The 15,688-nt window shown below is 47.8% G+C and overlaps 1 protein-coding gene across 6 annotated transcripts in view; it reads right to left on the bottom strand.

The window, feature by feature from the left end:
- Positions 1-4,819: 4,819 nt before the first annotated feature.
- Positions 4,820-15,688, bottom strand: part of MYL4 (myosin light chain 4) — a 30,609-nt gene continuing 19,740 nt past the window's right edge. For 5 of the 6 annotated variants that reach the window (XM_045045135.1, XM_045045134.1, XM_045045133.1 and 2 more), the window contains 7 exons: positions 15,375-15,402; positions 10,179-10,247; positions 8,062-8,211; positions 6,647-6,820; positions 6,084-6,161; positions 5,483-5,527; positions 4,820-4,956 (listed from right to left, as the gene is read on the bottom strand). In XM_045045135.1, coding sequence (XP_044901070.1) covers positions 5,499-5,527; positions 6,084-6,161; positions 6,647-6,820; positions 8,062-8,211; positions 10,179-10,247; positions 15,375-15,402 — 528 coding nt within the window. In that variant the 3' untranslated portion in view covers positions 4,820-4,956; positions 5,483-5,498. The remainder of the gene's footprint in view (positions 4,957-5,482; positions 5,528-6,083; positions 6,162-6,646; positions 6,821-8,061; positions 8,212-10,178; positions 10,248-15,374; positions 15,403-15,688) is intronic. The other variant, XM_006940463.5, reaches the window with a different exon arrangement.

Raw genomic sequence — 15,688 nt, 5'->3', positions numbered from 1 at the left:
CTAAATTGTGGCCATCGATAATTAGCACAGACCTCTGGCAGCGGGGAAAGCTGGGGGTGCGGGGCGGGGGGGGCAGCCTGACTTGGGTCTTGAAGGGTGGGAATCATTTGCGCAGAAAGAAGAGCACGCATCAGGAGGGAGGAATGAGATGGATCAAGAGGACGTGGAGGCGAGGAGGGAGACGAGGAGGAGGAGGAGGAGGAGGAGGAGGGAGACGGGGAGGAGGAAGGAGACGAGGAGGAGGGAGACGGAGAGGAGGAGGAGGGAGACGGGGAGGAGGAGGAGGGAGACAGGGAGGAGGAGGAGGGAGACAGGGAGGAGGAGGGAGATGGGGAGGAGGAGGAAGAGGGAGATGGGGAGGAGGAGGAGGAAGAGGGAGACGGGGAGGAGGAGGAGGGAGACGGGGAGGAGGAGGAGGGAGACAGGGAGGAGGAGGGAGATGGGGAGGAGGAGGAAGAGGGAGATGGGGAGGAGGAGGAGGAAGAGGGAGACGGGGAGGAGGAGGAGGGAGACGGGGAGGAGGAGGAGGGAGAGGAGGAGGAGGAGGAGGGAGACGGGGAGGAGGAGGAGGAAGAGGGGGTGAGGAGGAGGAAGAGGGGGGAGGAGGAGGAGGAAGCAGAATGGGGGAGCTGACTGAGGGGAAAGAGGTCAGCTGGCCACAGCAAGTGGTGTCCCTAGGAGCGTAGGGCCAAATAAAGGAAGAAACTGACAGAAAAGTTTGGGAGTGACCAGTAGCTTTTAGGGAGGTTTTGGAAGTCCTAATTGAGGAAGCAACTTGATGAAAATGGCGTTCTGGGAATATTAATATTATACCATACTACAGCCTTCGACTGGAGCAGAGAAATTAAGAGACTAAAGAATAGAGCTTGTTGTCATTCTCTGTCATGTCTTAAAAATCTTAACAGGGAGAAGGACTCTTATCTCGCAGGCTGCTATGAGAAAAAGTGAAGTGCTTAGCACAGCACCCAGCACACAGTAGGTGTTCGCTAAGTTGATAATGCTCTTTATCGTCATCTCTCTGAAATTTGCCTGTGGCCTCAGCAGACCCCATTCCGTAATCACCTTGGCCCTAGTGACTGCCTTCCCCATTTTGTCTCCAGGGGGCAGGACAGGCTCTGGGCTTAGGACCCAGGACGCACACAATGACCTTTGGACAGGCGGTGGGGAAGGGGCAGAGCAGGGGAGAGTGTAAGCAGGAACCTTCCCTAAATCTCCTCCCTGTGTCCTGCTTTGGTTCATCCCCTCTGATGGTGGGAACTTTCAGTGAAACTGCCCATCCTCTCTGAGCTGGAGCAGGAAGCTTCCTCTGCAGCATCTGTCCACAGGGCTCGGGGTGGTGAGGAAGCTACACCAGGGTCTGTGTTTACTGTCCCAGGTGCTGGGAGACGGGAAGTCTGGCCTGTGGGCACATTCAGTCGCCTTCATCCTTCCACAAAAACAGCTGTTCCGTGTGCCATCACTGGCCGTCACCCCACGGGGACGATGGCATTGCTAGCCCCAGGCCGGAGCCCTCCTCCCATCTGCACAGGATCTGGGATGGCCCTTCCCCCAACCTTCATTCGACCTCCTTGAAGGGCCACCCTCTTAGGTCAACAGTCAGCCCCCCCTTCAGGGTGGCAGAAGGGACCACAGTGGGCTCAGTCCTATTCCTATAGAGTATATGGTCTGCTATGGAACTGAATTATGTTCCCAAATTCGGTTCCCAAATTGAATTCCCCAAATTCATATGTTGAAGCCCCAGCTTGCTACTCCCAATGTAAAGGTATTTGGAGGTGGGGCCTCTGATAGCCGTGTTTGGGCAAAGTCATGATTGTAGAGCCCTCATATGGGGTTAGCCTCTGCCTCTCTTCTTCTCTCCCTCTCCTCTCCCCACTTTTTCTCCTCTCTAGGGATACGACAAGAAGACAGGAAGAGAGTCCTCACCAACCCAAGCAGACTGGCACCCTGATCTCAGACTTCCAGCCCCCAGAACTGTGAGACATAAATGCCTGTTGTTTAAGCCCCCCTGGTCTGTGGCATTTTGTCACAGCAGCCCGAGCAGACGAAGACATGGCCCGGGTCATGGTTTGAAATCCTGGAAGTCAGTCCGAAGAAAAATTTGAAATAGGTCGCCTTTCACCCACACCTCTTCCCTGGTGGGGCAAGTGCTGACTGGCGCGCCAGGCCGGAGGGAGGCTGGGGAAGGAAGGGGTGACTGAGAGGACAGGGGTTTCTTCTGTCTTCGCGTGAACAAGCCCACCACCACAGAGGTCGTGCTGGTGCCCGAGGAGGCTCACCGAGTAGGAAATGCTTCCGGAGCTCCTCCCCCGGTAGAAGCGGTAGCTGAGCCAGAACAGCCGTGTTAGACCGTGAAGAGAGGTCACACACAGCGGGGCCATAAGGTACAAGGAGCCTGGGTCCCGAGGGCTTTGTGCAGAATGGCTGCCATCCCAGCCCTGGACGGCCAGCCTCTGGACTTCGACGGGAGGGAAAGATGCACTTTTGTTTCTTTTAAGCCACTTTTGGTCTTCGTGACTCACAGCCAAATACAAGCATAACTGCTACTGTGTTCCAAAAATGTTGGCTGTTCTCTGTCACGTGATTACAACCATTTAATGTCTGTCTTCCCGTTAGACTGTAGGCTCCATGAGGGCAGGGACCATGGCTGGACAGTGAATCCCCAAGGCCGAAGCCAGTGCCATCCACACAGCAGGCACCCAGTAAGTGTCTATTGAACGAGTTGGTAAAATTCCTGTTCGAGACCTTCTTTCTCCCTGGGGCTGAGCACCAGCCTTGGGGCATCTTTAAGGTCTCACTTCAAGCCCATCTCCCAAGGAAAATCTTCCCTGTCACACCTCACTTCTTTCTGGTTCCTCTTCTTACAGGCCTCTTGGAACTTACACCATAAGTTACAAGGATGAAGCCATCCTGCTGCTGTTATGCCACTGGGCAGGCGTTTCCTGGTTAGTCCCTGGATGCTTCTGTCACTGCTGAACTGGACCATACGCTACTCTTTGGCAGGGAAAACACTTTCAGTTTTGTAATCATTGGGAGCCTTAGCCCCAGTTCCTCAGAAATGCATATAGTGAACAATAAACACTTCATGAAGAAAAGAAGGGAGGAAATCTGATGAGGCCCCAACGTGGAGGAAGAACGTCAGATTTCAAGTCGGGGAGGGTGATTTTCAAAAAGGAGAAATAAATAAGGTCAAAAAAAGAGCAGTCAGAATGGGAGGGAGTAAACAAGAGTGAAAGACTCCCGAGAGCCTAACTTGAAAAAAAATTTCAAAGGCAGGTTGGTGTTGAAAATGGGGAAAAGATAGGATTCTGGGAAAGTGGGCTCAACTACTATTAGCTGTGCCCTTGGATAAGTCACTTCACTTCAATTGATCCATTTCTTTTATTTTTACAGTTAGGCCTGGCTCGATCAGTGGTCTTCTGGTTGTGCTCCAAGGAGCTGGAATCCAGCCCGCCGTCTCAGCCGGAGAGCTCGGTTCCCATCAGCTTCATGATTGGCTTCCCCATAGAATAGAAGTTAGTTCGAGCAAAAGGCTTTGGAGCTAAAACAGTTTAAAAACCACTGGAGTCAACGACCCCTCTCACAACTACATAAAGATCTCTGGTTTTATGATTCAACCAGTTTACTCCCAAAGCAGGAGCCCTCTTCAAAGAAGAAGGCCTATACATGGGCCTTGGTCTCCTCTTCCTGGCCAGACTATAAATTCTGAGAAGGGCAAATTTGGGCTTGCGGTTCTCTGCTTCCCACAACAATCTTCCCATTTGGGCTCATGGAATCTCAACAATGGCTGGATTTATAGATGTTCCACAAAGTTCTGTGGCTGGATGCCCCAGCAGGGCAGCAGAAAGGCTGTGAGAGGAGAATCTGATCCACCCTGGAGAGTTCTCAGGGATATAGGGACACCCATACAGGGGTAAGGGGGTCCCTGAGCTCCCGTATCAGTGTTTCTGTTCTTGGGTGTGTGTCTTTAACTTCATCACATCCTCCATCTCCTTCCCTAGCCTGGTTTTCTCATCTCTCTCCTCTTGCCACTTGCCCACCACTGCTCCCCTGCCCTCCCAGGCTGAAGTCTGTGCTCCCTCTGACCCTGACACTTTCCAGGGCCCTGAGCTGGAGTCCTGGGTATGGAGCCCAAGGTTTGAGCAGCGAAGTCAGGGAGATGTCCAGGACACGCAGGGCTGGATCAGGTACCAGGGGCTTTGTACTCAGCGGAAGAGGCACCTACAGGGGCCCACGTCAAGAAACACGGACCATACACAAAATGTGGTACATACCTGCAAGGGAATACCATTCATCATTAAAAAAACAGGGGAATTCTGACATAGGCAACATCGCGGATGAACCTTGAGGACACTATGCTAAGTGAAACAAGCCAGATGCAAAAAGACAAATACTGTATGACTCCACTTATGTGAGATATCTAACGTGGTCAAATTCATGGAGACAGAAAGTAGGATGGTGATCACCAGGGGCTCAGGGGAGGGGGAAATGGGGAGCTAGTGTTTCATGAACATAGAATTTTCAGCTTTCTAAGATGAAAAGGTTCTGGAGATTGGTTACACCACAGTGTGAATATACTTAACACCATAGACCTATACACTAAAAATGGTTAAGATGGAAATTCTATATTGTATGTATATTGTCTCCCAGCTCCCAGATACTACTCATTTCTCTGAAGAATATGCATGAAACCTCATATCTCATACGCACGCACACACGTACACACACACACACACACACACACACACACACACACCCCTCAATTAATTACTTTAAAAAAAAAATTCAGAGACTGGTTGGAATCAGAGAATTTGGCCCAGGCTTGCTCAAACTGTTTATTTACAGGGAGTCCTTGGGGCTGTGGCACAGCGGTTAAGTCCAGGACCCCAGTTCCAGCTCAGTCACTCTGGGCCTCTTGCTTAACTCACCCCAGAAAGGCTAAGGCCAAGGGCCAGGCACCTGAAAGAAAGTGCTAGATGAACCCCAGCCCCTTATCACAAACCCCACACCCCAATCAAGATGGCCCTAAGCCCAGGGGAGCTCAGGGGATGGGGAGTGAACAGAAACAGAGTCCAGAGCACCGGCCAGAAGCACTCTCTCTTCTACCCAGGACCTGGATTTCACTGCAGGAGCCTGCACAGGAGACCCCAGGCCTAAGGAAATGATCTTGCCTTGAGAGCCTCTAAGAGAGGCCATAAGGTATGACTGATGGGGGTGGAGATAGGGTGCAAAGACCAGGGAGAGTGCATGGCCAGGCTGGAAGGGAGCAAGGGCAGGAGGCAGGAGCACAGAGAGCATAGGTAGACAGACGAAGCTGCTCTCCCATCATGACCCCCTCCGGTGACCCCCTCCAGTTACCCCCTCTGGTTTCCCGCTACACCTAATCTGGGGTAGGATTAGGACAGAAAAGCTCTAGGGCATGTGGTGGTGTTTGGGAGCCCCTGGAACACCCCAGAAGGGACCAGGAGGGAGAGGCCGCACTCACCCTAGATGGGTCTGCTTCACCCAGACATTATGTGTTTGACAAAGGCTGGGAAAGAAAACAGAAATCAGTCACACACTTGGCACCTCCCAGCCCCTAGGACCTCTTCCCCTCCCATATACTGCCAGACTTCCAACCTCCCCACCACCCTTTCTCCAGACTGTGACTCTTTCTCTTATTTGGGGTTGAAGGGGAGCAGCTGGAAGAAAAGAAGGAACCTCTGCCCTGTGTCTTTGCCGCTGACACTCAGACATGGACAAAATGAGCTACGTTTTCTCTGCTAATCCCTGCAACCTTGAGAAAGGTACCAGCACCACCCCATTGTTCAGATGAGAAAACTGAGGCTCAGGGAAGGTAAGTGACTTGATCCAAGTCACACGGCCAGTCTATCACAGATCTATCTCCAAACCCTGTGCTCTTTCCATTATACTATGCTGTTCACTGCAAGGAGGGAAAAGAACATCCACCGAGAGCTGACCATTGCCCATCTGGTACACACAGCCTCCAGGCCCTGGATCTGTTCCGTCCTATTCTGCAGATCTGCCCAGCCCAAACCGTGCCCACCATGCCTGGGTGTCCGAGGAGGTGAGGCATGACCCGATACCTTCGTAATTGATGCAGCCATTGGCATCCTCTTGCCCAGCCAACAGCTGTTCCACTTCAGCCTCGGTCATCTTCTCTCCTGGGGTCGGAGAAGTAGACTCTGAGTTACAGATGGCCAAGGAGGGACAGGCAAAACCCTAGCACTCCCTTGAGTCTCAAGGTCCAAGGCTCCCCAGGTCTGGGAGGTGGACATCCAAGCTTTGGAAGGGGAGCCAAGGGTCTTAGGTCCCTCCTACTCCCCGAGGCCTCTCCCTTTGCCCTACAGCCAGCACTGGGCAAGCAGACCAGGGCCTCAGTGACTGAAGCAAAGACAAGGACAGGGGCCCTGGGTCCCACGTCTCAGGCCTCATCCCTGTCTGCTCTCCCAACCTGCTCTCCTCTCCTCCCAAGCCAGCTGAGCAAACCCAGTTGGGGAAGGTTGGAACAACCTTGGGCCTGGGGAGACAGGGCCTGAATCAGGATGTGATCCTAAGGACGCAAGGGCCCTTGGACGCCCCCAACATATGCCCCCCGGGCACTTCCCACCCTCCATTCCTCCCACTCGGGCACCACCGGCCCGCATACCCAGGGTGGCAAGGACATGGCGAAGCTCGGCACCCATGACGGTGCCATTGCTCTCCTTGTCGAAAACGCGCAGCCCCTCCACAAAGTCCTCATAGGTGCCCTGCTCCTTGTTGCGGGAGATGTGCTGCAGGATGGGCAGGAACGTCTCAAAGTCCAGCATCTTGGCATTCATCTCTGTAGGCAGGAAGGAAACAATGTGATGAGAGCAGAGGGTCAGCAGGGGGCCTGGTCCCAGCTCTGCCAGGTCAGGACCGGTGTAGAAGGGGAAAGCCGCCATGACTCCCAGCCAGACCTCTCAGTTCCGGGTGGCCAGCTAGGCAGGGGAGCTGAGGGTGGCCGCAGCAGGATCTGAGGGGGCCCAACAGGTCACAGAACCAGGCCTCACATTCACAAGGTAGACTTGTGACATGTGATAGGCATGTCACAGAGGTAAACCAATAGGATTGCAAAAAAAGAGAATTTTGCAAAATTCTCCCTTTGGGTCTCATTACTAGACCACATTGCCTGGAACAACTCTGAATCAATAATTTTTATAAATTTGCAATCCTTTTGTAACTAACCCACTTCTCCCATGTTGACATGTGTTGAAAGCTTTAATTTTTAAATACCGCAAATGTTGGCAATTCTTTCTTTTATAACAACACAGGAACCTCCAAAAATGGAAATTCCAAGCATCTTTCAACCTCCTAAGCAGGACTGCTGGTCCTCTGACCCTTTCCTGCCCACATCCTTCACCCCACACTGTTGTCTTCACCAGCAAGAGGAGGAGGGGAAGGATCCAGATGGAGCCCAGGAAGCCTCTAGAGATGCATCCCAGCCCCCCGCCCAGCTGGGGGCTCTGCCCAGGTCTGCCTGCCCCACCTAGTACCTACACCTCTCAGAAGGACATGTGTGTTGGAGCAGCTGTTAACCGTACTACCCATACATGACAAGTGATATCCACAAATGGGACACATTCCCTTATATCACTTCTGAAACTCATCCCCCAAAACCTACTGAATGCAAAGGAGCGAAAGAGGCATCATTACAGAGCTCATCTCAAGTCTGCTCCAACTTCTATTAAACAAGTAATTTGCAATCTTTAGTGCTCTGACCCTCATTGGAAACAAGTGGTCACAGGACATTTCAGGGTGGTAACACCTCAACTAAGAGCAACTGGGTGCAGGGGTACGGGCAAGTGGTTCGTGGTCAGATCCCCACCTCACCTCCCTGCACCCTGGGGCATCAGAGGAAGACACTGAAGCAACAGAATGTCACTCCTGCTCTCCAGGAGCTCCGACCTCACAGGGAAAACAAGAACAGCTCCTAACCTGGGGAGGGGGGCTGGTCTTGAAGGGTTAAAGTGGGAGAGGAGAAAGAGCCCCAGGGGCCAGCGGGACAGACACCAGGAGGTGAGCTACAAGGCCCACACTGACCTTCAGGCTTAGGCTTGCCCAGGACACGCAGCACCTCGGCGTTGGTAGGGTTCTGGCCCAGGGCCCGCAGCACGTCCCCACACTGCCCGTAGGTAATCTTCATCTCCCCAGTTGGCGTCCGGTCAAACAACGAGAAAGCCTCTTTGAACTCTGCAGAGAGAAGAGCCGACTGCAGGCCCCTGGGCCAAGGCTGATCAGCCTCCACCCACCCAGGCTGAAGAGCAGGTCAATGTGATTGATAAAACATTTCAGTATTTCCCTTCGGCCATCGTTCCAACCCCTCCTTGGAAGCCACCCCACACCATCTTCTGACAATCAAAGGGGCATCCTGGAGACTACATGACCTGCTCCAGCACTGGGCCTGGGATCTCTTCCATCAGTCATGGTCATATAACCTCAATGTCTCCCCTGCTCCATGGCTCCCATCTATCCACCCTTCCCTGCTGTAGGGGAGGTGCCTGCCTGTGGAAAATGTCAGGGAAATGAAAACAGCACTAGCTCAGAAGTCAGGATTCCTGGGTTCTCATCTTGGCTCTGCTGAGTAGCTTAGAATAAGCCCAGCTAAGACTGTTTCCTTGTGCAAACACAGGGAGTAAGGCTCCACTGTGAGTGTCAAAGGAGGTGGCAGCGTGTGGAGGCACTTTGCAAAGTGATAAGACCTGTTCAAAAGCTGGCTACTATCAGTACTGCCTTTTCCAGGCCAGACAAGCTGACCTGGTAGAGACCGTCAGACCACCCCAGCTCTACCACTGACCTGCATGTGGCCTTGAGCAAACTACTAGCCTTAATCGGCCCTCTTTTTTTTTTTTTTTTTAGCTCTAAGCAGGAATACAATGTCCACCTGAGTGGGTTGCTGTGGGGATTACCAAGTGCACCAAGCATGCTGTCTAGTGCATTTTAAAGGAATTAACAAATGGTGGCTATTATTGTATTCCCTAGTTCTGGAGCCAGCTCAGAGCTAGGACTCGATTCCTGAAGGTACCAGGTCAGGTATCAAAGAGGCAGGGCTGAATTAAGGCACTCCTGGGCCTTTTGCAAAGAACCTTAATTCCTCATTAATTTGGATTCAACTAGTTCATTACTGGGGATAATCTGGACTGGGAATGGCAAAGAAATGATTTGCTAAGCAGATAGATTAACAACATAAACCAAAGAATGCGTGAACCACTTAGGAAGAAAGCTGCTTTAAATCCTCACCATATACGTTAGAAACACTTATTCCTTCGAGGCTGCTTATGGATTATTTACAAATCATTCTGCACATCAAAGCAAGTTCCCCAAGATGTTTACTTGCAAGTCTTTATTGGGCTTTGCAAGAATTTAAAAAGATAGAAAACCATATGTCTTGCAATTACTGAATAATTGAGTTCAAATTCCATTTCCATTGCTTACTAGCTGTGTGACCTTGGGCAAGTAAATATTTAATCTCCATAAACTTCTCCTCTTCCATAAATGGCACCTACCTCATAGGGTTCTTAAATTACATTCAAATTAAATACAATAACGTATGTTAAAAATCTTAACAAAATGGCCAGCGTATAGTAAATGCTCGAACAATGGTGGTAGTATTATCTTACTACCACTCAACTATGCAATCCTGGCCAGGTCACTTAACCTCACTGAAACTTGGTTTCCTCCTTTGCCAAAAGGAAATAACACCCACCTCACAGTTCTGTTAGAAGGATTTAAAAAAAAATTTTTTTTTTAACATTTAAGGCAACGAGCATGGCTTTTGGCACAAATTCAGTGCTCAATGAATGTATGTTAGCCGAATCTGAACTCAGACTTTTTGATCTTCTAGTTCATTCAGAAGAGTGAGGTCAGGTTTAATAAAAGGAGTCTCCTCATCAAAGAAGAACATAATGATACTTATTAGGAGGGTGGGACCTGACAGGGGAAGTAATAAGCACGATGACCTGTGATTTGATCACTTACAAAGGACCAAGATCTGCACTAATAATGTTGTATGGATTACGTCATTAATCTTTCAAAAACCTTAGGCTATAAGTATTGTTACCCTCATTTATAGGCCAGTGTGCCCATGACTTCTGACCAAGGATTCATGGCACCAAGAAAATAGTGAGGAGGGAGGAGGAGGAGGGAAGGACCTGTTTTACCTGCTAAACTCCAGCCTGCTGCAGAGTCCTGGTATGCACAGAAACCCCAAACACCGGAGTTTAGGGCTGCTACTAGGTAGAAGACAAAGCCAGCGTGATCACAGGGTGCACGAGAGGTGATGTTCACGGGCCCAGAAGAAACCTTTTCTCAATAGTCTGTAGTAGTCAGGTGCTTACTAGTGCAAAGAGCAAAGGCGGTAATTCCTTCCTACAAGAATATGAAAATCTGGAGAGGGACTGGTAAATCAAGAGTTAGAAGCTAACTCCTATGGGAAAAAAAAAAGCAGCATAAAAAATTGGGGCCAGGGTACCTCATTGGCTCAGTCGGTTGAGCATCGGACTTTGGCTCATGTCATGATGTCTAGGTTGGTGAGTTCTAGCCCCGCATCAGGCTCTCTGCTGTCAGCGTGGAGCTGGCTTCAGATCCTCTGTCTCCCTCTCTCTGTGCCCTTCCCTGCTCATGCACCCTCCTCTCTCAAAAATAAATAAACATTTTTTTTAATGGGGCCATATCACCTGGAGAATATAAAGCTAAGACATGCTGAAAAGAGTCACAGAATTTCTGAATTGGAAAGAACCAAATATTACTTTGCCAATAAGAAAATTAAGGTTCAAAAAAGTGACTTGCCAAAAGTCTCGTGGCCAAGAGTGGCAGAATTAGGGCTAATACCAAAATTTCATTCCAAATAACATTATTTCCAGCATAACACAAGAAAACCATCTTCAGCTTCATCAAAGATCAAATGAAGAGCTAGCAAGAGTAAAATTAAAACAGAAACAATTCCGATCCAAAATAAGAAACATCTTCTTCAAGGCCAGAGGAATGACAGACTGAAAGGAATTAGGCCACAGCCCTAAAAATATTCACAGAGGAAAGAGGCAACCAGCCATCCCCCTTGGCTTTGACCATGATTCCCACTTGGAAAATGAAAAATTGTGGTCATTAGTTGACTTTCTAGTCCTCATGAGTACCACTATGCTTGTGTCTACACAAAAGTATATACTTAATTAAAATCCACTAAAGCACAACGTAAGTATTGCAAGTCTTAGCCTCAGCAATCAGACAACACAAAGAAATAAAAGGCATTCAAATTGGCCAGGAGGGGTCAAACTTTCACTCTTCGCAGATGACATGATACTCTACATGGAAAACCCAAAAGATTCCCCCCCAAAACCGCTAGAACTGGTCCATAAGTTCAACAAAGTCGCAGGATGTAAAATCAACGCACAGAAATTGGTTGCATTCCTATACACCAATAATGAAGCAACAGAAAGAGAAATAGAGGAGTCGATCCCATTTAAAATTGCACCAAAACCCATAAAATACCTAGGAATAAATCTAACCAAAGAGGTGAAAAATCTATACACTGAAACTATAGAAGGCTTATGAAAGAAATTGAAGAAGACACCAAAAAATGGAAAAATATTCCATGCTCCCGGATAAGAAGAACAAATATTGTTAAAATGTCGATACTACCCAAAGCAATCTACATATTCAATGCAATACTTATCAAAATAACACCAGCATTCTTCACAGAGCTAGAACAAATAACCCTAAAATTTGTATGGAACCACAAAAGACCCCGAATAACCAAAGCAATCTTGAAAAAGAAAGCCAAAGCAGGAGGCATCATAATTCTGGACTTCAAGTTGTAATACAAAGCTGTAATCATCAAGACAGTATGGTATTGGCACAAGAACAGACGTTCAGATCAATGGAACAGAATAGAGAACCCCGAAATGGACCCACAAACGTATGGCCAACTAATCTTTGACAAAGCAGGAAAGAATATCCGATGGAATAAGGACAGTCTCTTCAACAAATGGTGCTGGGAAAACTGGCCAGTGACATGCAGAAGAATGAACCTGGACCACTTACACCATACACAAAAATAAACTCAAAATGGATGAAAGACCTAAGTGTAAGACAGGAAACCAACAAAATCCTCGAGGAGAAAGCAGGCAAAAACCTCTTTGATCTTGGCCGCAGCAACTTCTTACTCGACACGTCTCTGGAGGCAAGGGAAACAAAAGCAAAAATGAACTACTGGGACCTCATCAAGATAAAAAGCTTCTGCACAGCAAAGGAAACAATCAGCAAAACTAAAAGGCAACTGATGGAATAGGAGAAGATATTGCAAACAACAGATCAGATAGAGGGTTAGTATCCAAAATCTATAAAGAACTTACCAAACTCAACACCCAAAAAACAAATAATTCAGTGAAGAAATGGACAAAAGACATGAATAGACACTTCTCCAAAGAAGACACCCAGACGGCCAACTGACACATGAAAAAATGCTCAACATCACTCATCATCAGGGACATACAAATCAAAACCACAATGAGATACTCCTTCACACCTGTCAGAACGGCTAACATTAACAACTCAGGCAACAACAGATGTTGGCAAGGATGCGGAGAGAAAGGATCTCTTTTGCACTGCTGGTGGGAATGCAAACTGGTGCAGCCACTCTGGAAAACAGTATGGAGGTTCCTCAAAAAATTAAAAATAGAACTACCCTACAACCCAGCAATTGCACTACTAGGTATTTATCCCAGGGATACAGGTATGCTATTTCGAAGGGACACGTGCACCCCCATGTTTATAGCAGCACTATCAACAACAGCCAAAGTATGGAGAGAGCCCAAATGTCCATCGATGGATGAATGGATAAAGAAGATGTGGTATATATATACAATGGAGTATTACTCAGCAATCAAAAAGAATGAAATCTTGCCGTTTGCCACTACATGGATGGAACTAGAGGGTATTATGCTAAGCAAAATTAGTCAGAGAAAGACATATATCATATGACTTCACTCTTATAAGGACTTTAAGATACAAAACAGATGAACATAAGGGAAGGAAAGCAAAAATAATTTTAAAACGGCGGGGAGGAACATAAGAGACTCTTAAATATGGAGAACAAACAGATAGTTACTGGAGGGGCTGTGGGAGGGGGGATGGGCTAAATGGGTAAGGGGCATTAAGGAATCTACTCCTGAAATCATCATTGCACTATATGCTAACTAACTTGGATGTAAATTTAAAAAATAAATAAATAAATACAAAGTAAAAAGTAAATAAAATAAAATACACTGAAGTCAATTTTAAGTATTTCGCTGCACCCCAGACTATTGACTGAAAAGTGAGCATCCACAGGGTGTTGCAAAAGCAGAGTCAGATTCAATCCACTAGTTTCAAAATGCATCCACTAGTTCTCATGCCCTGTGTTTGGGTAAACTGGCATCACTTTTTGGAAAGGCAATTTGGCAATAACTATTACAGTTTAAAATGCATGTATCCTTTGACCCCCTGCTAGGAAGTTCCCCTGGGGAAACCATGCCGATGCCCCCCCAACTGGAAACAGCCTAAAGGTCTAGCACTGCTAGCCTGATTAAATTAAAAGGTGCATCCATTCTTTTTTAGAGAATGTAATTCTTAGGGCGCCTGGGTGGCTCAGTCAGGTAAGCATCCAACTCTTGATTTCGGCTCAGGTCATGAGCTCATGCTTTGTGAGATCGAGCCCTGAGCAGGACTTTGCACTGACAATGCAGAGGCTGCTTGGGATTCTTTCTCTCCCTCTCTCTCTGCCCCTACCCACCCAAAATAAATAAATAAACTTAAAAAAAAATAAAAGAATGTAATTCTTTTTAAAAATGAAAAATTGTATAAACTATAAAAAGATACCAAGATACAGTATTAAGTAATATATATTATATATTAGTAAATCCAAATATGCATTAAGTAAAGGGTATAGGACAGTATGTATCACATGACTCAATATGTATACATTTTATACATACTAGTATATCACTATATTTTTCTCAAAGGACACGTAGTCTTATCAACAGTGGATTTGGGAGAGGGATCAGCATCAGAGGAAAACAAAGGGAAAATATTTTTATTTTTCATTATTTATTTTTTAGTAGTATATATTTTTTTAACCATTTGCAGGTATTACTCTACTTTTTAAAAATATAGTTATGTGCTTAAAATCAAGGGGTTGGATCAGAGGACCTTTCAAGGTCCCTTCCAGCTCCCATGATTTTATGTCCTGGAGGCATCTGGTGGGGAAAACAGAGGGATAAGTTGCAATGGCAGTGAGCCCCAGCTATAAAGCAGGTATCACATGATGAAACATTCCATTCCCAAAACACCAGACTCCTACAGGAGACAGGCAATAATCAGGTCGGAGGGTAGGAGATCTTGACGCTTCTCTTGAAGCTGCACTTAATAAAACTTTATGTCTTCATCAAAGATGGAGAAGGATTGGTGGTGGGGATCACAGGTGGACTAAGCACCCCAAAGTCACCCTTGACCCTTCCCCCTTTAGTGAGTGAGCACCTCAGTGGACTACAGGGTGAGGGGAGAGGATGCCGGTGACCTAAGGAGGGCTTTCTAATACCAGGAACAGAAACGGGAGTTCTAAATATCTTGAATAGGTTTTGGGGGTGGAGGGGAAAAAAAGACATTTGTGCTGTGCATGTAATATGTTCCAGGCAGTCTGGCAGAATAGGTGGGAATTCAGGTCTGGAATCAGACTGCCTGAGTTTGAATCCTGGCTCCACTACCAACTGCCTGTGTGAGATTGGGCAAACTACCAAACCTCTCTGTGCCTCAGTGTTATCACTGTAAAATGGGGGGAGTAACAGTCTCTATCTCATCAGGTTGTTGTAAGAGTTAAGTGAGTTAATCCACGTAAAGCACTTAAGAAATAACACATTTAGGGGCATCTGGGTGGGTCAGTCGGTTGAGCATCTGACTCTTGGTTTCCATTCAGGTCATGATCCCGGGGCTCTGTGCTGGGCATGGAGCCTGCTTACATCTCTCTCTCTCTCTCTCTCTCTCTCTCTCTCTCTCTCTCTCTCTCTCCCCACCCCCTCAGACCCTCCCCACCCCCACTCCCTCTCTCTCAAAAAAAAAAAAAAAAAAAAGAAAGAGAAAGAGAGAGGAAGGAAGGAAGGAAGGAAGGAAGGAAGGAAGGAAGGAAGGACGGACATATCTGTTGTAGTTGAAAATGGGCACACAGAAAACCTTTGGCAAATACAGGTTATCGATGATGATGACAGTGATTACTATTACCTACAACTACTGCTCTCCTTCCTCCTCCTCCTCCTCCTCCTCCTCCTCCTCTTCCAGGAAAGTGCAACAGAGGGTGTGTGGGAGGAGGTGGGCTTGTCAGTACTCACCTTCGATCTGGTCAGCAGTGAAGTCTATCTGTGGGGAGGGAAACACAGGAATGAAGGCTGAGACTGCCGAAGGCTCCCGAAGCACAAGTGGCCTCCGCCATCGCAGTCGGAGTCACCTCCTGCAGGTCACCAATAAGCAGGGCAGGAGACTGAGCACAGAACCCAGCCTCCTGACTAGGAGCCACGGCTCACAGGCTATCACATAGGGCAGCCACCAGAGCTCCGTCAGGACCATTTGTGAAGCCATGGCTCACAGTGAGAGGGAAAGAAAGAAAGAGAAGTATGCTAGATAATGTTAGAACCTATGCTGACTC

Source organism: Felis catus, chromosome E1 (assembly GCF_018350175.1).
Source record: "Felis catus isolate Fca126 chromosome E1, F.catus_Fca126_mat1.0, whole genome shotgun sequence".
In the NCBI taxonomy this organism is placed as follows: Eukaryota; Metazoa; Chordata; class Mammalia; order Carnivora; family Felidae; genus Felis; species Felis catus.
This window is presented reverse-complemented; position numbering and strand designations above follow the sequence as displayed.